Genomic DNA, 26461 nt, shown 5'->3' with positions numbered 1-26461 from the left:
GGCCTACGAGCCGCAGGGGGTTGCGAGGGGGTTGGAGGGGGCCAGCAGGAGCAGCAGCACGCGCCGGAAACGGAACCGAGAGTCGTGTGTCCCCGGCGTTCCCGGGCGGAACTATCATGATTAGTCACGGGGCCTTGCAACGGAGCCGTAGGAGAACAGAAAGACAGAAAGACAGAACCCTCCCTTTGGTACCCGGAATTCGCTCGAGCGCGATCGACCTGAACGCTGCGGCACGACGAGAAACGCAATCGATCATCGCTACTCGAGCTCACGCTGCGACCGCTCTTAATTGCTCGAGTTTTTCTGGTGGGACAGTTTGTTACCGGAATGGTGGGAGAGTGACTATTGAAATTGCTGATGTGACGTGGGAGAGTCCCTTTCGGTGTATGCTAACAATTTTCAAGAGATTTGGTCGGCCCCGCTATTTAAGCGGGGAATTTAACACTAGGTTTACGGAGCACTAAAAGTGACTATTTTACATTACTTTATAAAAATAACACGAATGCATCTATCAAAATTTGTAGCCACTTTTTTAAATGATATATGTCTAAAGAAATCAATTTGTTAAATAATTCCTCATGGACGCATCTTTACAATCTCAATATTCGTAAATTAAAGATGTTAGAATCCGTCATGTTGACGGGTCCCGTAAATGTAGTGTTAAGGAAAACGAAAAATGATGGCGATAGTAGTTAAAATAAACTTCTTACACCAGCAATTTTATATTTTGTTATAGTTGTGAATTATAGCCACATTCAAAAATGGTGTCTCATAGGTCCTAAACCGGATCGACTTGAAAAAATAATTTTTGTAGAAACTAGCACATGGCGATGCGAAGAGAACATTGTTTTGAAACGTTACAATTTTTAATGGTCGCAATAGGTGTGCTTATGAAATCATACTAAAATATATATTCTTAAGTTGCGAAGTAATTACAGACTTCAAAAAATGGTGTCTTGCAGGCTCCGAGTCTTACAGTGTCTTAATTATAGACACGTTCAAAAGACGATGTAAAAACTAATAATCACGACATATTATAGCTTGAAAATTACTTAATACATGATAAGGTAAAATAGTGCGAATATAATATCAAGAAATTAGAAATGTTGTTGTATTCAACTCAGTAAAATTATTATAAAAAGAAATGAACGTCTACGTAGCTTCTTGCAATTAATACAGAGAATTTTTATATTATCTGTTTTTATTTATTTTATTTTTATCCTCTTATTACAATCACTACGGAGTATTTTGATGTACGTTGCATAGCACAGTGTCGATATAACGAGCATCACGGACATCCGCGACGTTCATCCGTGATGCTCCATCAGCAGATCCATCAACAAATTCGATCATACCAGCAAGGATTCTCACTTGGAGATCCCGGTGGTTCCCTTCTTCTTTGCCGACGGATATCCGGGGTCATACGGGCCGGCGTCCCCGAATTTCTTTAATGTATTCTTTCCATTTTTTAGAGGCCAAGACAGTTACGATCTCCTCTGAACCTTAGTCACCCCTTGAGGCTGGGAATGAGGGTCGAACCAGTCGTAGTTGCCGGTGCCGGAAACGAAGGGGCGCGCAAAGGTTCCCGGATGGAGGGCAAAAGGGATCACACCGTGGGGGATGGTTGAACCCCGGGGATCGAACAGGGCTGCTCGAGACCCCATAACCACCCCCCTATGCCCACCCCATCGGGTTAACCGATACCGGCAATTATCAACGCGTCTTGGTCACTATCGGAAGAAACTGCGCACACAGGCTGGATCTTCGCAAACGATTAATCGATCCGACTTCGTCGCTCTTGGAAACATGATCGGGAACTATTAACGCTCTGACCTTTCTTTTGGGACGGGATACCAACCCTAATTTCCAGTTCTCATCCATGATTCATTGTTTTTGTTATTGATACTTTGGATAGTCTCTGCTAGATTGTGATTAATTTCATACTTCTTCCTGCTTATTACTAGACGTTTATACAAATTTATGTTGTCATTGATGGACTAATAAAATTTTCTGTGTCAGCAGCTTCAATATTTTAAGAGTAATCTAAAATTGTGTGTTAATGGTTTTTTGTTCTCCTAATTTTTGGAGATTTTTTAACAACATCAGATCTGCATTAATTTGAAAATTTTCGATTCATTCTACCACTGATTAATCACTGTTTTAGCTTCAATATACAGACATTTTGTCCGATCTAGAACATTTTAATTCTGTATGGTTTTCTCAGTGTTATGTATATGGAACTGTGCGTACTCACGCTGCACAAAAGTGTTTAGCAATCGACTAAATATAAATAAAAGCAACGTGAACATTGCTTTGAATGATACCATTTTTTAGTGGCGTCGAGAGACTAGCCATTTGAGTAGAGTTAAATGCTTTAATGTTGAATATTTTCACCGTCAAAATAAGAACATTGCTAAATCTGGCCCGAACCACGTTCCTCTGGAAATCCGTACAATTTTCAGTGATTTCGTTTAATGGTTTATTTCCTCGTCTTTGAACTATTGTTCCGTAATTGCATAATTCGATAATAGCGTACTATTTCGTATTTATGCCTACTTCAATTCTTCTTCTTGTATCTTATTTGTTTTTGGGTCGCTGTGTGTACATAATAGAGTAATCACCAGATATGCATACCATTTCCGGATTGCGGAAGCTCGTGCACTTACAGCATATTTACTTTAGAAACCGTAGCACAATATGTAGAATTAAATATCTGTACTACTTTGAATTTTTTGAGATGGAAATCATTTTCTATTTGCTATCTAATTCTTAACAGCTAATAATCTGGAACGGTGTAAAAATTTTAAAAATCGAACAGTGACGATATATTGTTTTCAACCCACTAAAATAATTAAAGAAAAAAAGATTTCCCCAAGTGGCTTCGTATTCTCACAACAAATGCAGAAAGTTTTTATGTCGCATAAAGCATTAATTATTAGTGTTGTAAAAGTCAACACGACAGTGGACAAATTTAAGAAATCGAACAGTGACGATATATTGTTTTCAACCCACTAAAATAATTAAAGAAAAAAAGATTTCCCCAAGTGGCTTCGTATTCTTACAACAAATGCAGAAAATTTTTATGTCGCATAAAGCATTAATTATTAGTGTTGTAAAAGTCAACACGGAAGGTTTATTTCGCTGGCGATAAATTATAGCGGTTTCGAATATTGTAGGTATTAACAGCGCGCTGAATGCTGCTCCACTTTTCATCGCGTACAATGCGACGCGCTGCATCCTGTCTTTCCACCCACGCGGTGCACGTGAAATTGGTGTAAAGGGTGCGAGGCGGGCTCTTTTATGCAGCATCGTTTGTCTCGGGAGGTACCCCATTCCGCGCAATTAGACAGATGAGAGGTAACATTACCCTCGGTCACATAAAGTGTAGGCGTTCTGACGTTTTCCGGCCGAGGGTACCAAAGTGTCAGCGGCGATACTTTTCTGAGCTTTAATTGCCCGGATCACTGTCACCGGAAGACTGGTCTTTCTCCCGTGTCAAGCGTCGCACAATCATCGATGGACGCGACACCGAAAAGTGTCTGCAATTACTTCTGCATTCGTTGATCTTCCATAGAAGAAAGCACGACATGCTAGAAAATTCTAGAATCCTTAAGAACACTGATATAGCAACTTCAGGTTTACAATTTTGAAACAACCTGTATATCGCTGACACACATTCATACTCTATAAACAATGAATCACAGTCTTAAGAACCCAATATGAATCTTTGTTTCAACGTACTGACTGATGAAGTGACTCCAGGTTTGCAACTTTGAATCAACCTGTACATCCGATATAAGCATTTAAAGTTTCACATTTTGAATCAACATGTACATCCGATATAAGAATTTAAAGTTTCACATTTTGAATCAACATGTACATATAACATAAATATTCATGAGCAATGTAACTAAGTACAATTATGTTTGAAATATTGTCTCTTCAATTTTGAATCGACCTGTACATCTCCCACGTGAATGTTTGCAGATTGGGAAATATTGTGTACAGTGGTGTAGCATGGTCAAAGGTAACGTTAGAACTGCGTATGTAGATCGGAATAGAACGGACCACAGGTTCTGTAACATCCTGTAGGAGTGTCCCGTGTCTTCAGTCCTAGTTCAGTCGAGCGTGCACGATCGAACGCGCAGCGTAAGTCCTGCGAGCCTTAAAAGGGCTAACCACCGTGCGGCCGGCCAAGCAAACAGCACGTTGTCGGCATGCGCGTCACCTCATTTTGTCAAACATCAATTACCAGCGCAAACAAGGCGGGATGGTGCTCGACCGGCGAACATTAAATACATGCACCGCCCTCGGACACACTGACACAATATCCGACATGTTATAATGGACCGATCGAGCACGAAACGAATCCGCTCAACGTCAAACTACTTTCCTACGGATATTTATGGAACATCGTTGGCGATACGTCGATTAATTCCATATCTATCGCTTTAATCGAACCGCTCCACCTACACCTTTAATTACTGGCAAATAAAAAATCATATGGATCATGACTTCGTTCCAGAAACTTTTAATTCAGTCAGTGACTTTTCATGTATTTTCATTTTGTTTAATTATTTTTGTTATTTCAAATTCCTTCCATTTCAACCCTACTGTACGCATTAATTAAAAAATAGTGTATGGTGAAAGTAATACATTGATTCTCGTGTCATTTGCATTTACGTTTGCCCAGACTTGAAAGTTACAATTCTTCTATTTTTTTAATACCAAACACCTTAAACACTCAGTTTTATTGATCAAATTACCCTGATTTTGTCTAATTTTTGTAGTCGTTGCGACGATGATGAACATATTAATTATAAGGAACATGGGCAATCTTTTATCTACAGTATGTGAATACAGTGTGTTTCATAATATGTGCCCAAATGTGACAGCATGTCAATATAAAATACAAGCACAGCATAAATGTGCATGTAGAGTCTGCTAGAATGCTAATGTAAATTAAACTTGATTCAACTTCAACTAAAATGAAAATATACAGGGTGCTCCATCTGTAACACATGGTCGTATCCACTAAAGACATGTGTTACTAAAAATAAAAGAATTCTTGCAATTCACTAACAAATTCAGTGAATGAATCAGTTAATGATTAAGTGAACTAGAAAAGAAAAATGGACAACAAAAAAAAAGTACCAAAGTTAGGGTTAAGCTGTAAGTATTATAGTGGAGGTGGTAGATAAGGTAGGGGGTTAAGCTTATATAGGTGGGGGTTAAGCTTTGCTACTAGTTCAGTGTATGATTGTGAAAAGCCTAATGTCCATTTTTATTAACTTTCTTTCAAGTTTTTGATTGGAACAGCCTGTAGACAGCCGACACGGAACGATTCGACTTAAAATGAAAGTGGTCGAGCGTGAAGCACGCGGAGGGCCGCGTATAGGGTCAGATAGAGCGAACCTCAAGCCGGAGAGGGTTGCAGAGGGTTGCAGAGGGTAGAGAACCACCGTCAGGAGGGATGCTGGGATGCCGAGGGGTGCATCCGGGATTCTCCGAGGGTGGCGATTCGCGGGGCGGTCGGTCGTCATGGATACGTTCCCGGCTAACCCCTAACCGCTCCTCCTCCCTTGTCATCCAACATTTTCGCGACTACGCCGCCATCATCGACCCACCATCTTGCACGGGGACAGACAATCTCCCCGGTGAAAAAACTTTTCGGCTGCTCGAGACGCTTTCGCGTTACCCCGAGACCCGGTGATAACTCGCGATCGATGAATATTTTTTTCTCTTCCTTTCTGACAGATGCAGAAACATGGGGTGCATTTTTTGGTCTCTTCATCGAGAACCTTTCACTGTATCAAATATTCAGCATGTTGTTGGGAACCCAATTGTTCGGAGATGAATGAAAAGTTGGAACAAAGGGGGTGAGTTTCTTCTGGCTGATTAAATAAATATTCTTTGAGAGGGATTCTTTTTTGCTAAGATTCGCCTCCTTCTTAATCTTCAACTTCTAGAGGCTTAAGTATTAAACTGCATGCGCAGAAAATTAATTTCACTATCTTCAAGTAAGACTGTGGTCGTCACATAATTGTGACGGTGGTAGTGAACATGTTAACCCCTTGCACTATAATATTGAGATGAACTCGAGGCGATAATTTCAAACAGAATCTACTAAATATCTATGTTACTTTTTTCCTTCGCGTTGAAATAAAATTCTACGTTCTTATTGTCGATATTTAGCCACTTGAATAAACGAAGGTATACGATAAAAGAAATTTTCTATTTCCTACAAGAAATCATCAAAGATAAAATAGTTTCGTCCATCGTAGCAGTGAAATAAATCATAGGACAAGGGATTCATTTCCAAAGGACTATTTTCCAAAATCTACCACCTTAGGTGATAAATAAACTGCGGACTTATATGCAAAATAAAGATTTTCTGCATTCCTTGTAGGAAATAAGACTTGTGTAAAAATATACTTCTTGCTTCAATAGTTGGTTTAATACTGCATCTCAAGAATTTAACCTCGATTGAATAAACTAATAATAATTTATTGTGTTTTAATTTTCATTGAATCTTTCAATATCTAAGCTGTTTTGACTTGCACCACTTTTACGTGAAACGTCTCGATCATGAGGCAAGGAGTCAAGGAGAATTCAACCCCTAAATCGAATCTAAACTATCGCCACGTTGAAACTTTGTAAGTAAATACCAACGAAGCGTTGCAATTATCAAAAGTCATTTTGAAAGAAGATGCTCCACGGGCGAACATTCTCCGAAATGCGAAAACTACGCAACCAACCCCGCAGCCATCGGAAAGATGGAAAACCGTGGAAAGTTTGCCGAGCCCGTAGCCGATAAATTTCCGAGGAACGAGCAGGATATTGGTGTGGTCGTGGAAAGCAGTCGACGACCGTTTTGCTCAGTTGGCAGCGGTGCAACCCTCGTGCAACGCACCCCCGGCGCTGCACCGTGACTCGCCACCCCCCTCCCCTTTCTCGCCGCTCTCAACCCCCACAAGCCATCGCGCCGGGGGCGTGGGCGGTAGATAACGTGATTTACACTGGCCGGGTAATTAATGTCCTCGGCGACCGGCGCTTTAAAAAAACAATCGGAAATCGGCGACAACGAAGAGCAACAGTCAGGCTGCCGGTATCGCGGCCGGCACCGGCTGACAAATTATCGCGCCCGAGATTTTCATCCCCGTTTTCCTCCCGCTTTTTCCCCCTTTCTTTTCTCTATTTTATCGGGCCAGGTCGATGGCATGCATCTTGGAACTCTGCTGCTCCGATTGCAGCTCCTGAAGAAGCTGCGAGCTTAAACACAGTGCTTCGAAAGCTGCATTTGCTCTGTTTTTTTAGGAATAGCGGTTCTTGTGAATTGTATACTGTAATTTATGGCGAAAAATAAAATGTTAAAATCAAGAAGAATAATATGGAAAGAAGAAATACGTTAACTTCATCTAACTTCATCCACCGGGTGGTTTATTGAAATTAAATTTGGAAGTTCGTGTCATTCAACAGGATCATTAATTTGTTTATTGAAATGACGGGTCTGTGATTTCTTCAGGTTGAAAAATATAGGAAAATTGTAATTGGATTTTATTGTTTCTGTATTATTGCAGTTTGAAAGTTTGTACGTTTGTATATGAATCAGCTTAAGCGATTTCTTACATTTAGAAAAGTAATTTTGAGAAGCTTTTTGAAAAATGAAAGCAGTTGGTCAAATTGTACAGTAGTGTTCTATGAATATTGTAATGAAGAGTTTCCGTTTGAAAAATTTCAACCCCCCCAGCTGTCGATTTTTATCAGAAAGTAATTACTTATTTGCATTTACGCAAATGTATCTGTCCCTCTAAGGTTTTCTTATCGCGGCGCAATATTTCCAGTAGTTGAGTTTGATTATGTTGAACTGTGCTATATTCTGTTGAATCGTACACTGAAATTGGAGCATTCGCGGGCCCCATTGAGATAGTTTTTATGGTGTCAAGCCTATTTGCCGTGACACGAGCGAACACGGCCAGGCGGCAACTAACAACGTGAGAAAAGTGCTGAAATTGCTACGTGCGATCACGAGAAACGTCAAGATGGAAACGTTTGATTAGATCCCTGAATCCGTTAAAGCCGTGAGAAAAGCAGTGACTCAGGGCAATTGTGCCGGCCAATCACGTTAACCTTTCGATTGCGGTCGATTTCTACCATCTGATTTCTTCCATGGCCGCGCGATGATAATTACGCGGGTATAGTTTGTCGTATCGAATGCAGAACGAATTTTCCAAACACATTATACCGCACGAACAACGAAAATTAGAACGTCACGCGCGACAGAATTATTACCGAACGTTACGTTCATCCATCATTCGGGCAACAAAGATTTATTTCACCTCTTAATGTCCTTAGAAGATTGCAACTCACACGAGCTTTAGTCTACCTACATTAGCATTTTTATTGTACTGTATTTTACAGACCTACGTGTAGAAGTATACAAGCAATGTATTTATAACTGGAATGATTGCATGCATAGCGTTCGCCAAATTAAATGAGAAAATTTATAAGCACACTGAAGATATTCTTTTTAAAAAGAAAATTCTTTTAACTTGGGTACAGGAATATTATTATTATTAGACTGTGGATACCTGGAAATTCTTTATTAGTAGACTGCGGATTTTATAACGAGTAGATGCAATCTGGAAGAATAGGAAGATCGGAAGAATTTAAAAATCTAGATGTATTGTTTCTACTTAGCTAGTGTTCTCTACAATTGATACAGACAATTTTTAATTTGCATAAAAATCCGCAGTCTACTTGTTAGTTACTGGCGAGTGAAATACGTTTGGAAGAGAGGAGTTACGACGTCTCGAAGGGATTTTTTCTCGGCGTTCCTATCTTGCCCCCTCGACTAACGATTCCAGGCCGACACGAGCTTGCTTGTAATCGAGTCGCGTGTGTGCTTTTCCACGCGTGCTCGCGTGACCCCCGGTTACCATCGGAAACGTCGTTCTGGCCAGGTTAACTTGTCCGACTTCGATGCGTGTCCAACGGCAGCTTGGCCCGCGATCGCCGCCGCCAGGAAAAAAGGAATCATTCTTTTCCGCGCGCGCGCGATTCTGACCGCACGATGCTTTTTAAGACGACGACCGTCCGAAACTCGCCCGTGGAAAAATAAGGTCGCGTGATCGCGCGCCGTTCGCGGATTATTATTACCAGGCAGCCTCCGATTATCGCAATTTCATCGACGTATCGACAGCAGCGTCGGGGCCCGTTCACGGAACGTCCTCCATTAGGCGAGGAACGGGTTCCGAATTGGTCTGTAATTATCGGACTGCGGATATTCTGCGTTCACGATGATTACAACAACGTTGCTTTTGTTGCGTGCAACAGGGATAAATGCGAGGTGAGGATGAGATAAATATTGTACGACAGTGAGCCGAGGAATTCTGTAACTTGTTCGCGAGACAATAAAGCAAATAGAATATCGGGTGATTCGTACTTCTCCTGAAACTTCGATAACAGTAAGAATAACAGCAAAAACGTAGGCCAATAATTAGTGAAGACAACCTAGGTTGGCTGCCATATGCACCCGTCGTAGAAAATTTTTTTTTAGTAGTAGTTTTGGTTTAACGTCGCATCGACTTCTGGGTCCTTAACGAAGTGGTTTTGGTATGAACCGTATATTTTGTGGAATAGATTAGTGTTTAAAAATTAATTTCAAAAAATTATTTTGTACATTTACTGCACATTTTATTTTCTAGACAGTCTATGAATTTGAATAAGGTGTATTTTATTAAGATTTTTGGCAATCTTTCCAGTTTTGATCTCATTAACTAAATTGTTTTGATTTTGAGAAATCAGAAAACGATCAAGAAAGAAGAAAGTTTAAGAAGAAATTTGAGATATGAAGAAATAAAAAATGAACTGTCTAAATGTGTATACGATAGCAGTAAGTGTTTATCGGGAATATGACTGGCTGCAAAATTTCGTGGTTATTGATTTATTAGGATCTGTGTATTCGCAATGGAATAAAAAGTGTTTTTCCACCATGTGAATTGATGTTGCGAGAAATAAAAACCGCGAATAAAAAATATCGTGTGAATCGAGAGAGTTGCGCATACAGTGAAACGAATATGTATACCGTGGAAGGGCGAGGTACAGCGAGTAAACGCTATTACTAAACCTAACCCATATAACCCGACAAAAATGCATGAAACGATAAAAACTCTGTTGAAGTTTCATGCAAACTTTCTATCTTTTACTTTATTAAATGGGTTTTTATTTCGTTCTTTCTGCCATAAAAGTGAAAATATTATTCCCCTTTCACGTGAGAGTGGAGTTAGCCCCAACATTTCCATTTCTTCTGAAATTGCATAAATGAACGCAGTCCAGTAATTGCAAATTTTTGTAATCATGATACTGTGTATATTTAAAAACGCGAAATTTAATACGAAGAAAGATTCATCAATTAAAGTTAAGTTACAGTCTACAAAAGAAATAGTTCCTTTGAAAAATTCGTTTACCGTACTCTTACATTAAACATACCATAAATGTAGATTCAGAATCGAAGCGTATAAAGAGATTATATTCAGCGAGATCACAGACGATAATAGTAAATTATTTTATAATCTTAGATTATGTCCAATGTTGTCAGTTTTAAGATGTACCAAGCTGTGTTTCAGAAGAGTAGAAATATTGTTCCAGCGAAAGCAATGTAAACCGGAAAATTGTAGGCGATTGACAAAGCTGTGCGGTTTTCATTTACCTGTGATGGAGGCGGTTGGCGAAATGGCGGATGGATTGGCACGTGGTGGCGGCGAAAAAGCTCCGGACAGGTAGCCACCGCGATCGGCCAGAGCCTGTTTAGCTTTATCGACGCTTTCTTTGAGCCTTTGGAAGGTGCTACCGCAGGTTAGACCGCGGTACGGCCAATTCTCCTGTTTGACGCCGGCCGCGGTTACACCTGCGGCCGCGGCCGCGGCTCCGGCTCCGGAGGCTCCCTTTAACTCGAGCGCACCTGCGTACGAACAGCTAGCGCTGTCGTACATCACCAAAGAGCCCCTGAAAAACAACGACAACAAATTAATCATCCCATCGGAACCGTAACTTGCGGATAAGAAATTCCTAATGTCCACCATTTTACAAAGATCATTTTATAAAATTCAGTTCGCGGAAACAATTTCTTTCACCGACCACAGAAGGCTCTTTTTAACAGAAACGATACACAAACATACGCATTTTCTTGGTAATATTCCACAATGTATATGTATACTGAAATATACTAGCATATACTAGAGTATACCAGACATTCTAGAATAATATAATAGAATATGCTAGAATATATTAGAATATACTAGACATTCTAGAATAATATAAGTGCATGTACTAGAATATACTAAAATAATGTAATGGAATATACTAGAATATACTAGACATTCTAGAATAATATAAGTGCATATACTAGAATATACTAAAATAATGTAATGGAATATATTAGAATATACTAGACATTCTAGGATAATATAAGTGCATATACTAGAATATACTAAAATAATGTAATGGAATATATTAGAATATACTAGACATTCTAGAATAATATAATAGCATATACTAGAATATACTAAAATAATATAATAGAATATACTAGAATATACTAGAATATGCTAGAATATACTAGAATATACTAGAATATATCAGAATATAGTAGAATATACTAGAATATACTAGAATATACTAGAATACACTCGAATATACTAGAATACACTAGAATATACTAGAATATATCAGAATATACTAGAATATACTAGAATATGCTAAAATATACTAGAATATACTAGAATATACTATAATAGAATACACTAGAATGTACTAGAATATACTAAAATATACTAGAGTATACTGGCATATACTACAATATGATATAATTGACTAGACTAATTTATTAGAATAAACTAAAATATACAAAAATAGACTAGAATATGCTCGAATATTCTAGCAACGTACACATTTCTTAATTGCTCCTTTTATTTTACTAGCTTGCATATGAAATTGCATGATGATCCACTATCAGGAGTAAGCTTCAGTCAATGAGTAAGTGAATTACATTTTTGGATATATTTGTGCGTTTAGAATATTTCGAATTTTCTAAAATAACGATTTTTCAAGACTTTCATCATCATTTTATCATCGATCTTGGACACACAGCTCTCACGTGTTCTCAAGAAGGCCAAGCATCGTTTCTTAATATCCGAGTAGCACTATCCAACTATCAACAGGCCACTCGTAAATCTTCGTCGAGTCGGCGGATCACAAAGCGAAAAATATAATCCGCAGACAATGAACGGTGCTAACGGAGCAAGTGTGAGTTACTTGAACCCGTGACAGCACTTGCGTACAGTAGGCAGCGTCGTTAAGGATCATTAAAGGACCCTCGAAGCATCCGGTAAAGTCACGATCGAATTAAATCGAGTGAGCGTGTGCGCAAGAAACTTTCTTGCTTGCGATTCAAGCGGTGAATACATTACAGAGTGGACGGGATCACTTCTGCGTATATGTACATACGTGAAACAGTAATTTCTCGAACGTATCAATTTCCATAATCGGCTACTAGGAACGATTTTCTTTTGGAAAAATATCACTGTTCGCTACCAGTATAGGATCTTTCGAAACACTTATCGCACGGACTGGAAACTATATTTTCTCGCACCCGTGGATTCGAACAGGCAATTTCCATTGGTCTCCGCAAATTCTTTCTGTGTCCACACTGGAGCAACATCGAACTACTTTTTGTTGCCTTCTTCTTTCATTCGCAAAGGCGTCGCCATTTTCATGATATATGCAGCATCAACTAGAAGTTGCTTCATAGCTTTAGACTGCAAATTTTATGGATAAAAATGAAATTTAAAACAGCAAAAAGAATGTAAGACTAACTATATGTTATTTTTAACTCGACAAAATTATTAAAGAAATTTATATTTGGCCCCTGTTTGTTGTTATGTTTCATTTTGTGAACGTTCCCTCATTGTGGGCACTTTCTTTAAGGGAGTTTAGAATGAGTGTTAGTAAAATTTCCTTCTCATTTTTGTGGAATTTTCACTTCAACTTGAGGCTATTACTTAAAATGTAAAAATATATTTCTGAGAGTGTAACTTGCATTGTAACGTCCAACGACAACAGATGCAAACAGAATGGCTAGATTCAGAATAATTTGAAGATTGAAAAAGCGATAGAAGAAACATGTACCCTAATTTCTAACGAATCTCGTCGGCGGAGAAGACCGAGTGCTACACACACAGACTTCGAAGTTCAAACGAAGTTGAAAATTTCAAGCTACCGAGATTCTCCAGCCAGTAATTGCTATTTCCAGAGGCTCTAGCAGCCTGGAACGTCGCTTCGCAACCAGAATCCCGATCGTCGCGTGGAAGGAAGAGCCCCGAGGAGATATCGGCGAATTAACGACTAACTGGAGGCGGATTACGTGCACGTAACAACCGGGAACTTGTAATCGATCTATCCGTAATTTAGCCGTCCGTCGTGCATCTGCCTGCTGATCTACATTTTATCGACGCGGCCTCCAGCTTATCTCGTCCATCGGAGTTCCGAAAGTGATACCGGAATGGGATTTGCATGGATTCGAAACCGATGCGATCTTTTCGTGGGATCAATCCGAAAAACTTACAAACCGTAACCATATATTCGTGGACAAATATCGTTTCACAATAGCTCGTACATTCTTTTCCACTCCTGGAACATTGATGTTATTACTATGTACTTTGGGGACCAAACAAATTAACAATCATTTTTATTTTTCACTGTAATTCTTATTTTCCATAATGTATAGGACACAGGTAATTTACGTCAATTTCAATTGAATTTTTAACGAATCTGAACTGTACTTGGTTCATAGCGACAATTTATTGAAAATGGTACCTTAAAGTATTTTCTACAGGCTGGATATATCGAGTTATACTAAAAACGATTCTCCAATTGTAATTTTATATATATATATAACCGCCGATGTTTTGAGAATATTTTAAACACGAGAAGTAAGATGATTTTAATATTTTATGACCAGACTGTGGATTTTTATAGAAGATAAAATTGTCCAATTTAATTGTAAGAAACCGAGGATTAACAAAAAAGCATTTTCTCTTTTAATCATCTTCAAAAGTCGAAAATAATATAACAACATCCTTAAATTCTTTTAATGACTTTTCAGTTTTGTATTTGACCTACATATTTTTGTTATTAATGCATAAAATCAGCAGCCTATATATGACTGGCGTGTTTGAGGAACCTTTTCAATAATTTTTGTAGAATTAAACCTTTGAGTGGACTCAGTTGGAAGCTAAATCACTAATAGATCCATGCAAAATAATTCGCTTCGATACTATAGCAAACGAAACAGTTGTCAAGAAACTTTGAGATTTTCAGAAACAGCTATCTATGTGACATGTTCGTTACCGACACCACATATTTAAACTGATAAACTATGAATATTATAAATACATTTCAACAGTTTATATTAGTGTATATGAAGAGAATTATAAAATCGAGAAAATCATAAATTCTCTAATATTATTTTCCATAGAATCAGAAATAAAATTAGACCGTAAAAACCTTGAAAAACTTCCCTTAATAAAATAAGAGACAATAACGAAGATTGTTACCCAGTGAAAAAGAATAATCCCAAAACCGAGCTGTGTCAGCGAACGTATTGGGACTTGAGACAATGATAAGAAGAACAATACTAAAATGAAGAGAAGCTCAAAAACTCGAAGATACCCCAAGAATTTCGGAAGCCTCTCTAAAAATCGTCGCCCATTTTCCGTCGGCATTGAAGCCGCGCAGAGCCCGACTCGTGAATCTATTCTTCTGCAGACAATAATATTGACGTAAATCAAGCTGATAATAATAAGTGACCCACCCTCGCGCCGAATCGGTCCGCATAATAAAACGCCGACCCACAAAAGATCCTCTCCTCGTCTCTCCTTTCGAGCCGCGAAATCTACCGCTTCCTCCGGCAAGTTGCATAAATTATTTTCCCCGACCGGACGCGAACAATGACCAGAATAAGAATGGCGGAGAGGTTTTACCTGGTGCGGTCGCCGCGACGATTTCCACGATAAAACGCGAGCTGCACGCCGAACACACCGATCATCGATCGTTCGACGAACGGTCCACCCTTCGAACGGTTGCCAATACACAGAGAGGATTTTCTCGATCACGATCAGAAGAGGGGGATAGAGGGGGATCACGGGGATCAAGGCATTATCTCTTCCGTGGCCGGCAACCCCGTCGGATCCTGCTTATGCAGGTATATATTATTCTCACTCGAAACGGCCAAACAGCCGCGAATAATGCGCCTGCTAGCCAGATACGCGCGGATGTCCACAATGTATCGAGGTCAATTTAATCACGTTCACAAAACTGTCACATAATCACGGTGCACCTCCGGCGGGCCGCAAGTATACGGTTTCCGCGTCCCGTCAACGAGAGCCGGCCGTTTAATGGCCGACGCGCGATTTTCCACGATCGTCTTTCTATCACCGATCCAATCACTACACTCCGCGAAACTGCGACGCCGATTCTTTGTCTGCCCGCGATCCTCGAATTTGCTAAGATGCCGCGTTAGTATGGGAGTTTCAGCAGAAATAACGACGGCTTCAGAGCCTGCAATTTATTGTGTGGTTTACGAGACTCCGGACTGCTTTTGCCATCACAATTTTGATTTAAAGATGTTTGCGGAATTTAGCGTTTAAAATATTTTTTTGTGATTTATTGCTTTAAACTTGCAAATGATCTTTGTCAGTGTTAAATTTGTAAATGATCTTTGAAACTTGAAGAAGGTACAACGTGACCCTGGTTTTAGCGATGAATAGTATGTTTTGTAAAATATTAAGGATTTTTTATGTCAAATTGGTAATTGAAGTCTGATTTCAACATTCTTCTAGAATTCAGTTTCAGGAGAATTGAAACTTAAAGAAGACAAGCGAGACACTATGAATTATTTTAGAGCAATTTTAGCGGTTAATTAATACTCTTGCACTGTAGCTCATCAGATGAAGCGTTTTTCAATATTTTAATCATTAGGTTTTAATAATACGAGAATCGATGCTTGGCGAATTGATATTTTGTATCCACATCGGTAATTTTTGTTCGCCTTGTTGGTGCTCGATTCATATTGGTTCAATGATTTGAAAAAGATAATTGAAAGAATGAAATGTTTTCATTACACTCGTAAAGATGACATTACAAATCATTCTCTGATAATCTCAACTCCAAATAAGAATTCAGACATCCATCGAATTGATAATCAAAAGCGACGACCATTCGGCGAATCAATTTTCGAATACAATTAATCAACCTAAAATTTGATCAAGCCATCAAACGTTCATAATCACCTGTAGGTGTTAGACAATCTCATCAATAGTCGAATTACGATAACACACAGCCACCGATCACTATCATTGTAGCCACAGTATTAACTGCATTGTTCACGCATCTCGCGGCCATGTCCTATAATCAAGATCTAGTCACCCTTTTCCCCTGGACCACTGTCTCTTCGCGTGTATATTTCATCCGATCTCATCCCAGTATTTCATCCTCATCGTTTATTCACTATTCTTCGTCGCCGACCGTTCCATCCCGATCTACCTTATTGAATCTGTTTCGAACAACTGCGTCTGAAGTACATTTCCACAATACATTCACAATCACAGAATCATCGTCTCCGTCCCGAGATCACACTTTGTTGCGCACACATCCGCGAATCTACACAGCGTGTTCACCAGCTCGAGATCCTTAACGCGTCAAAATAAACGTCTTCAGATTTCCAACACAATGTCCACGCTTCAAGGATCATCTTCGATCATCCGTAGTCCTGTTCTTCCGGTTCGACGCTGCAACTTGGCGACCCGCGATCCTCTTCTTGGAGATCTGGCGTTCTCCACGGGATGTCTGCCGTTCGGTCGATGAAACAACTTCTCGGCAGGGTTGCGAAGGACCAAGGAACGATCGATATCTCGAATCGGTGTTTTTGGAGAACGATCGCGGCGGGATCGATCCTCGAGGCGTCGTTCGTCGCGAAAGCAATCAACGCCGGGCGGCGGGGGGTCGCAGAAATCGCGGGATCCGCGAGCGGGATCGCGTTCTCGTTGACCCGTGATCGCCGAGCGACACGGGGACCGTCCAGATATATCCGATCCAGAAGAGGCTGGACCCGATATCAAAGAAGAAGGTACTACGGGCAGGTTGTCTCGCGCAACTGCGGCCGCCGCGGCCGGCAAATTGCCTGCTTCCGGGCCTCATTACATCACTCTGTTACTCTGTTAACGCTCGCCGGAAACCCCTCTCTGCCTGCCTCATCTAAACTCTCTATCTCTTTATCTGTCCCTCCCTCTCTCTCTCTCTCTCTCTCTCTCTCTCTCTCTCTTACTCTCTCACTCTCCCTGCCTCTCTCTTTCTCTATCCCTCTTTCTCGCATGTACCTACACACACCGTTTAAATGCGCTGTGTCGCGGACGACGCGGCCGCGCGCGGACTCATGCGAAAGAGGGAGAAAACGCGAAACCGTGGATCCCAGTCCGAATTTGCGATCCGATCGGAAATCGACCTACTCGCTTTTCTCGAGTACAGGATTGTCTGCGTTTACCACAGTCCTGAGTCCCCTGGAACGTCGCTAATTACTAGACCATGGATTTTATGCATCGTTGACAAAAATGAGTAAGGTGGCCTGTCCAGTGAGTCAACATAATTCGTATTGAACGAAAATATAACGTTTATAGCGCACTCTTCTTGTTGAAATTTCCGCAGTAATTGTACTGTAAATTCGCAGCTGTCTCGCTAAGGAGTTATAAATCGAAGGAGGATTTATAAACCTTGAAATTCTTACGACAACTTGAAATCCTTAAAAGTTGGACAGAAATATGCATCTCTGACTATCTTGGCTTAAAAATATAAAACATTTCGAAACGCCTTAGGTCTTATAAATCTAATAAGTTTTATAACTTTTTTTAAACTGTGTCAGAAATTTGTAAGTCCACAATATTCATAACCTTTGGAAAAGGTTTGAAAATCTATAATATGCAGAATTCTTTGAAAAGCTTTGGAAGTTTAAACTATTCAGAAAGGTTTCTAATGGAATTCCAAAAAAGCTAAAGCTATTTAGGAATGCCTAAAGTTTAGAGTACTTGCACGGAAATAAAATATAAAATTGTATAAAGTTTATAGTGCTCAGAGTCCATAACATCGTTTATTAATTAAGAAGAATTAAAAATTCCTCCATATTTGTGAGATCGCGAGCAGTTTAACGAACGAATAACTGATTCCTCGAATCTCCGCCAGCACGGATGCGAATCACCGACGCTTCGCTATCGAGAAAGACCTTTCACGAGCGAAAAAAACCGGAAATATGAAGTTCGACGAGGGAACGAAGAACAATTTTCATAAACGCGGCCGGGATGAGCGACGCTGGATGGAAGAAAATAAAGCGATGGAACACCGATATTGCTTGAACGAGGCGTTCTTCCTCTGAAAACAGGAATACCTTAATGACAAAAATGAGCGTACACGGTATGTAGATGATTCTAAAACGGGCTAACGCGAAAGCAAAACGAGTTTAATAAGATAGATAGAAATCTTGAGACTTCCCATCAAACTCCATTCTATCGCGCAAAACGAACGAGAGGGTTGGTTAAAAACGCCTAAGTCAGGTTGAAGACAACTCGTAACTGCGCCCGATGATTAGCACCGGCGATGTCGCTACTTTTCTTCCCTCTTCGTATCTCACGTTTCCTAATTATTATAGAATACTCGCGTAATAAATACATGTAAATGATAAGACAAATTCAGATGGAATAACATAAATGGAAACATTAAACTATCTTAAAGACATTTTAAGAAAACAATGTTAAACTTCTTCAGCATGATAGCAAAATAATAAAAAAATCCTGTCCCCACAATTTTCAAACAGTTTATCTCTAATAGAAATTATTTTCTCATCTGTTGCCAAACATTAATTTAGACTGACTAAAAGTTTTCCTTTTTGACAGTGTAAAAACCTTTTGTAAGGATTCAGTAATGAAATTTTGCATAGTGTTCAAGTCATTTATAAGAAATATTTATATAATTTTATGCAACAGAGTCCTTCTTCTTGCACCGACGATCTCTAAAAAACTAAAAACCTTGCAAAAACACTGGAATTCTAATTGAATATTGTTTTCCATTCTTTGTCAGAAGATCTTCAGCAGCTATAGTAGTATCCCTATTTCGTGAAAAGCAAGCAGAAATTCGCAGGCACGCATCCAGACCATTAATAATGTTTAATGAAGTGGTATTATTTTCCCGCCAACAGTGCCATTGACAACGAGAATCGATTTCTCTTAATGCTCGTTCTTCGCAGCTTAATCCGCGACGATTCGAAAAATTGCATAAACATCCGGCAGTCGGTGGATCACGAAGTACGACGGACGGAGGCAGGCGGAATTTACGAGGCGTTAAAAAAACGGATAACGACAACGGAGAGACGCGAAGTAATAAAAAAAAAAAAAAGAGAGAAGAAAAAGCGGCGGGAAAAATCGCGAACGCGAGGTCGCCCGGGTAATTTAGCGTTGAATGTATGCGTGGCGTGGTTAATTCGCGAGACATGCGTGTGGCCGAGCGGGGGTGGGCCCTGTATCGCGGATGAAAGCCGCTAAAGTGTGTGCGGAGAAGAAAGGACGATGATAAGCGAGCCACTTTTTTACGGTGCTTCGCGGTTATCGAAAGGTTCACCAGAGAACGATTAACGTTCGACCAGCTCGGTCACCGGGGATCCCTGAATCGCTGCTATCTGGTATTTGTAAAACTGTAAGCTGTCTTTGGAGGAACATCGCTTTCACAGCTTACAAAAATATATAAATAATGTCTTCTATTGTTTTCTAACAGATAAAAGCACTGGATGGTTTGAATTCTCCGTGGGCGCACATTTATATCTATTTTATATTTATCTTTAGACCAAAATTTCACTTTTGAGTCATTTCAAAGGGAAAGGAGAGCCCCCATTTTCCCGAATCGAATCCATAAAGTTTTTATTATTTTTTTTTATAACAGTATTGAATAAGCATCTTAGAATTTTCTCAGATTTTTTGAAAGCCGAAAACAGTAAAAAATAGCCCTGGACATAAGCGACCCAGTGTGCCCACGGAAGGTGCAAAAAAATAAATGTGTCCATGGAGCGTTAGGTTCATATTCTACACGAAATATGATTTAAAATGAATTCAGTATAATAGTTTGAAGTAATAGTGGTTCTTTGGGAATGTTTCCAGTTTTACGGAATTTTTTTTTAAAGAACTAAGCGATATATTTTTATGAAACTCCGTGGACTTGTTTAAACAGGTTTCATTTACATTCGAGAATTTTGGTACATTGTTATTATCAAGAGTGTAGTAATTATTTATGGAGGAAGTGGAGTGCAACGACTAGACACTTCTACCATACAAGATCGCAGTTGTTTTATTTTATGGGGTGTTGTTTTTAACGAGGACACTGCACGACGTCGTGTTAAACAATCACAACATTAATCTCTACATTTGAATCGTGTTTACGATTTTCGTTCTCCGTGATTTACAACAACTAAAGTTCAACAGATTTTCATTTCCTCCATGAACGATTACAATCCACCGATACTTAGAGAACAGTTTTCTTGTGCAGCAATCGATTTACTCTCAGAAACTGTATAATACTCTTCTACATTTCTCACTAGTGTACGACGTTACAACAAACAGGTTACAACAAGCCTACACCATGTGCATTGAAATACAAACAAAATTCTTGACTTGTCTCCGCAGAGGAGCTTCCCGCTGTCTACAGTATAACAACCATACAACAGATACTTTCAACAATATAGACATCGAAACGTCAAGGATCAACATTAAAATAAAATCAACATTAAATTTAATCATCTCATATTTTGCGCACAATAATTCTCAGTCACCTCGCAACAGTCCAAAACCAACACCAACAGCTCCCAACCCTTAACACATTCGCTACCACCGTCACACAAATGTGACGTACACAATCTCTCAGTTTAATGAAAGACAATCAAACTAACTGTACACACATAATTACTTCGCAACTCATACTATAAATCATAATATTCAACCAGTCCAACAATATCACCTACTAAATCATTTCAACATTTAATAAAACATTTCCAAGCTAAGAAACAATCATCCTCAACCACATCAAACCACCAAACCACATCAAACGAACACCTCGAAAAAACTAGTCAAAACCAAAACCAAATTCACTCACCGTCAATGCGGGTTTTTGTAGCCTTATCCAGCACTATCCGATCCAGGTTCGTCGATCACCAGTCACCTCGATCTCCCTCCTCCCCTGGAGTGCGTTACCACTGGGTCCCTCGCGACCTATTCCCCGGCACCTTCGCGAAAATATTCCCACCCCCACCCCCCCTAATAAAACCAGATAGCCCGGTGAACGAGACTTGTCGGAGAAACGCTGAAGAAAACCGGCGAACGGAGCACAATATACTGAAGAGCTAAGAACGTTCGGTAAAATCGAAAGGGGTTCCCGTAGGAAAGACACAGAGCGGTGAAGGCACCGTCGGACGACGACGTCGACGTCGACGAACGCGGATCGCCGGTTATCCGCGGGGATTACAGCCCAGCTAGGGTGTTACGTAGTCTGTCGGCGCGTGGACCACCGTGGGGGCGAACTCGGCCGCGATGCGACGGACGCACATTTGGCAGCGTCGTTATCAGTCGCGGTCCGACGATTGGCTGTATCGGAGCCTGCGCCGGGACGCCGGAGGAACGGGGTGGCGGGGGTGGAGATGGCGGCGGGGGTTGCAACCCCCGCCCCCCGTCCACTCGGAGCCCCGGCATCAAGCGGCTCCTTAGAGGCGGGATCATCCACCAGGGTGGATCTTTCCTCTCCCTCTCTCCATCCATCCCTCTCCCTCTCCCTCAGTCTCTATCTCCCTCTCTTCCAACCCTCGGGCACCCCCATATCCTCCGTTCTTCCAAACCGTTTCGCTTTTTCCAACTTTCTTGGGATCATCCACCAGCGTGGATCTTTCCTCTCCCTCTCGTTCCACCCCCGAGCACCCCCGCGTTCTCCGTTCCTCAAGAGCGTTTCGCTTTTTCCAACTTTCTTTCTCCTCTCTTTCATTTTAGCGTACATAGCACCAGACCCTACGCTATTTCAACCTCTACCTGTTTCTCTTCATCATCCTCTGCGTCTGTGGTTGGACCTCTCCGTCCGCTGCACTCCGTAGGGATTTATCCAAGCCTGTCTCTTCCTGTTACGTTCACGCGCCTCTCGTTCTGATTCACAATGTTCGGGCCGAGACTAGTCCTTTCTGCTTACGGTGGAGGTTCGTGTGCCTTGTCTAGCTGAAAGGTAGGGCCTACTGGGCTGATACGTGCAGAGGGCTGGGGTGGCCAGCTTCTCTGTCTTACTCGCGCTGGCCCCTTCGTGGAGGTGGGAACCGGCAGAAAGCTTTCCGTTGGTACGTCACCCGGCGTTCCGTTGTGTTCTTCGCGTTATTGATGACGGGGATACAGAAATTAGTGAGCACTTCAGAGACCGATCGAGAGTTGTAGAATGGATCTGAGGATTTTTTGGAGGTTTTGAGCGGTCTGTGGTAGGGAACGGTTGATCAACGTTTATTATATGTATTTTAGGAAGCAATACGAAATCAGTGGATACTGATATAAATGGGTTTCCCGGAGAATCATTTTGTTCATTCTTCCTACAGGTTTCATTTTTGCTTCTTGTTTTCATTTTTGTTTGGTTCTTATCGAGCGGAAATCAGGTTTTTTCGAGGAATCACGCGATCAGAGTTCTCGTACGTGAAGGAAACCTTGAGTATCGGGATAACTGGTGTAATCTTGGCGAGGATTCAAGATGGTGGGATTGACCCCGAGTTGATTCGAGGTGAAAATACTGTACGGGCTGAATAACAGTATTTAGAATGCGGCTTTTACATATTTTGGTTCGTATGTTTATGTACACGGAATTTCAAAAATTGACAAAATTCACCGAGTCTATAGATGAATTTATTTATTGGTTAGGAGGGCCTGTGAGCACACTGTCACTCGGAGGTTTGAAGCATGTTCGGATATAATCAATCTTTCAATCCTAAAAGACTAGGCAAACTGTCGTTTGCAGTTATAAACGAAAATTCACAAGTGTTAAGAATTAACACAAGTATTAATTACAAGTAGTAATAATTAATTATTTAATTATAAATAAGAATTAACAAGGTATAACCTGGCGAGGAACAAGTTCGATCATAATTAGACAGCGGATTTTATATATTTATAACAAAAATGAGTAGGTGTAATTTAAAACAGTAAAAACAGAAGAATTTTAAAATACTGTTATACTATTTTCAACCTATTGAACATATTAAAAAAGAAACTAAATTTCTATGTCGCACCAGTTTGTTGCAATTCAAATAGAAAATCTTTATTTTGCATAAAGATCCGCTGTTTGATGATAATACAGTCTGCTTCACTTGCGAATCGTCTGAAAAGAAAACATTTCGCTCGACAAGAGATCGACCGTAAATAATCGATTAAGGGGTCCAGAATTAAGAACCGGCAGCGAGCGAATAGTTTTCGTATCTCGGACGTTTGTTCCGCGCAGGGGTCAATCCGTTTCCTGTGGAAATCATGAGCCATGTCTACCCGTGGTTCCCCGTTCATGCGTGAAGCTTCCGATCGCGTAGCAAGCAAGGAGCGGTGTCAATCGTGCGAGAAACATCAAACCTTTTGTATCCCGACGGTGAGTGCGTTTTCGTGTCTGGATTCGGTGGATCCGTGCTCCTTCCGGTCACGGCCATCGTGAATCGTTCACTGGAATCTTCTCCCTTCCTCTCCCCCGCTCTTCTCTCTTGTTCGTTCAATAATAATTGCAACGACCGCACCGCTAACCGGTGGAAATGAAAAACGAAGAATCGAGGTCGACAGTGTCGAGCGATACTTATTTTAATTCGTGTAATTTTCAAAACATTTGTATCGATGAGTATGTACTGAAGCACGAGCGACTAAATACATACGAAATAGCACACGTGTATTTAAATATACGTGAAATAATACGTGTACCTCATTTAGGCGTTTAAAACCGCGATCTCTACTTTTGACCCGTGTAATGGAGGATTAAGGAAAAAGGTTAAAGTGCACATGGATCTATAATAAATGAAAACTACTAAAGACAGAGGAGAATAGCCACGAAGGTCAGTTGAATTGAAGTTAAAGCTAAGTTAAAAATCGTCCGAAATTTATGCGGCGAACAGCGTATTGCGCGCGGACACGCGTGTGCGGACTGTCGAGAGATAATATTCGCGAGGGTAACTCGCGGGACCGCGACGATGATGGCGGCCCCGTTTCGCCGGACCGGTATCGATGGCATCGCGAATTCACGTCGATCAGTTCGGTTAACGAATACGACGATAACGATATATTGTTATCGGGACGCGTATGAATATACACCGGCGCGGCTGGCCGCTACCCTTTGGAAATCGTAGCCCCGGCCACGTGTCCGACGTGTCGCGCCCCCGTTGTTACCGCGCGTCCTGGATCAGATAAATTTCGTACAGGCAGATATAGCCGGACCGTGCACTGTGCGGCCCGCACACGCACCGTGACCTTGCATAAAGATCGACCGATACTATTGATATATTAATCGAATGTACCCGACCGCTGTCCCTGGGAATATTATTAGCGCTCGCGAATTTCTGCGCTCCGACCAATAAACGCGTTTTCAGATTTTTTAGGACGGCATCCGAGCCTGTTCAAATTTTTCACTCTTGTGTAGGCGACCGGGATCGTGGATACCCGTTTACTATGTTTCCTTTGACCCTCATACGGTCCTCAGGCAAAAAACGAGTTTATTATTTTAGAAAATTAATTCTAGGGTTTCTGTCGGCAGAATTTGGTTACCCTGTTTGGAAACGTACCTGCGGAAATCTTTACAGATTTTTTGGACAGATCTCACAGTTCGTGTGACATTTTGTAATCTACAGAGAGACGGTTAAGCTTCCTCTATATCTTCAATGACATTGTGTGATCACATTATGCAAATTGCGATAAATTGTCAAGTGGTAAGGTTTCATTTTTGTAAGATCATACGCACTAGCATGAACACTTGCAATTTCTTTGGTTCAACATGAAAAGCTATGAATAATTAAGAGTCATGCTTATTACAAGAAAAGTTGAATTTATCACATAGAGTCAATAGTTTGAGTTCGCAAGTCGGAGCTAATAAAAGATTCAGTGCCTGTATGCAAACATTAATTTTTTAATCGGGGGACAATGTGTAACACGACGCAATTAAATTATCGAGCAGTTTAAAAAGTAGAGAAAAATCTCGCACGGCAGAATCTACACGAAAACAGAAAGTTCGATTTTTTCCTCGGCTGCGTACACTTGCAATGCTCCTCAGGATCTTCCTCCCGGAGCATCCCCTAACATCAGACAAGAGTTTTTCTGGCAGCAGAAATAGAGAAAGAGAGAGGGGTGAGGGGGAAGGGAAAATCTACAGGGGGAAGAGTTCGAAAAGCCTGGAGGGAACGTGGAGAGAAGAAGAAGAAGAAGAAGAGAAAAAAGATTGGGAATGGGAAAACTAAAAAGTATGGTAGCGGAGACGACTTTTGATATTTCCTGGCCTTACCATTAGCCAAGCACGGGACTTGAAGCCGGTGAGGGTGGTTCGTTGGATGCGAGGAAAGCCTCAGGAAGCTCTAACTCACGGGCAAAAGGGGGCAACCCACCCCGTTCAACCGAGCCAGCCCCTGCCATTAACATTAACCGAGCACATACAGGGTGTTTGCAATGGCATTATCGATCGGCCCGCTGAAAAAAGACCAGCGAATCGAGCACTTTGTACGATACGTGCAGGAAACGCCTAGTTTACATTCACGAAACCCGGCTAAATGCCGATAGACTCGTTTTCGGCTTGGTATCCGGGCGGACGCCCTCCTGTTTGCAATAGCCCCGAAGACCTGAAACTATTTTCTTGTCTTGCCTGATTACCGTCTTCATCCCACCAAGAAGGACTCTATTCTTTAACACTGATCTACCACCATTGATCAAATCACTGGTACCAGATTTTTTGGTTTGAAATTATCAAAATTATAAGAACACTTCCGTTGGAAATGATCGTACACACTTCTTTATTCAAGCACGTATAATAAAAGTCGTACAGTGTCTAAATGAATTTGAATTGTGTCAGTTTGATAAGGAGACACAGGGTGACCAGTTTTAATTACTGGCAGGTTTAGTGTTAAACAGGTCGAGTGTATAGAGAAGACATTCGAAATGTTCATTTCGAGGGTGAAATAGAAAATTGACACGTCAACACCACCGAACCCTAGTCTCAAAAAATTAATATAAATATTCTGAAAAGAATGTTACATGTTTTAGATATTTTATAATTATTCTCTTTAATTTAGATATTGTCAAAAATGATTAACTCAGTCGTAACCGTGTAAAATCGTTCTGAAAAA

At 40.7% G+C, this 26461-nt stretch overlaps 1 protein-coding gene across 3 annotated transcripts in view; it reads right to left on the bottom strand.

The window, feature by feature from the left end:
• Positions 1–21349, bottom strand: part of Ets65a (DNA-binding protein D-ETS-3) — an 81472-nt gene extending 60123 nt beyond the window's left edge. Inside the window, exons 1-3 of one of the 3 annotated variants that reach the window (XM_076793935.1) lie at positions 16350–16490; positions 15042–15618; positions 10712–11007 (exon numbers count right to left, since the gene is read on the bottom strand). In XM_076793935.1, coding sequence (XP_076650050.1) covers positions 10712–11007; positions 15042–15106 — 361 coding nt within the window. In that variant the 5' untranslated portion in view covers positions 15107–15618; positions 16350–16490. Of the gene's footprint in view, positions 1–10711; positions 11008–15041; positions 15619–16349; positions 16491–21240 lie in introns of those variants that run through there. The other 2 variants (XM_076793937.1, XM_076793936.1) reach the window with 2 other exon arrangements.
• Positions 21350–26461: the final 5112 nt, after the last annotated feature.

This window comes from Halictus rubicundus, chromosome 9, assembly GCF_050948215.1.
Source record: "Halictus rubicundus isolate RS-2024b chromosome 9, iyHalRubi1_principal, whole genome shotgun sequence".
Lineage (NCBI taxonomy): Eukaryota > Metazoa > Arthropoda > Insecta > Hymenoptera > Halictidae > Halictus > Halictus rubicundus.
Note: the sequence above shows the minus strand (reverse complement) of the source record. Positions and strands in the feature narration are given on the sequence as shown.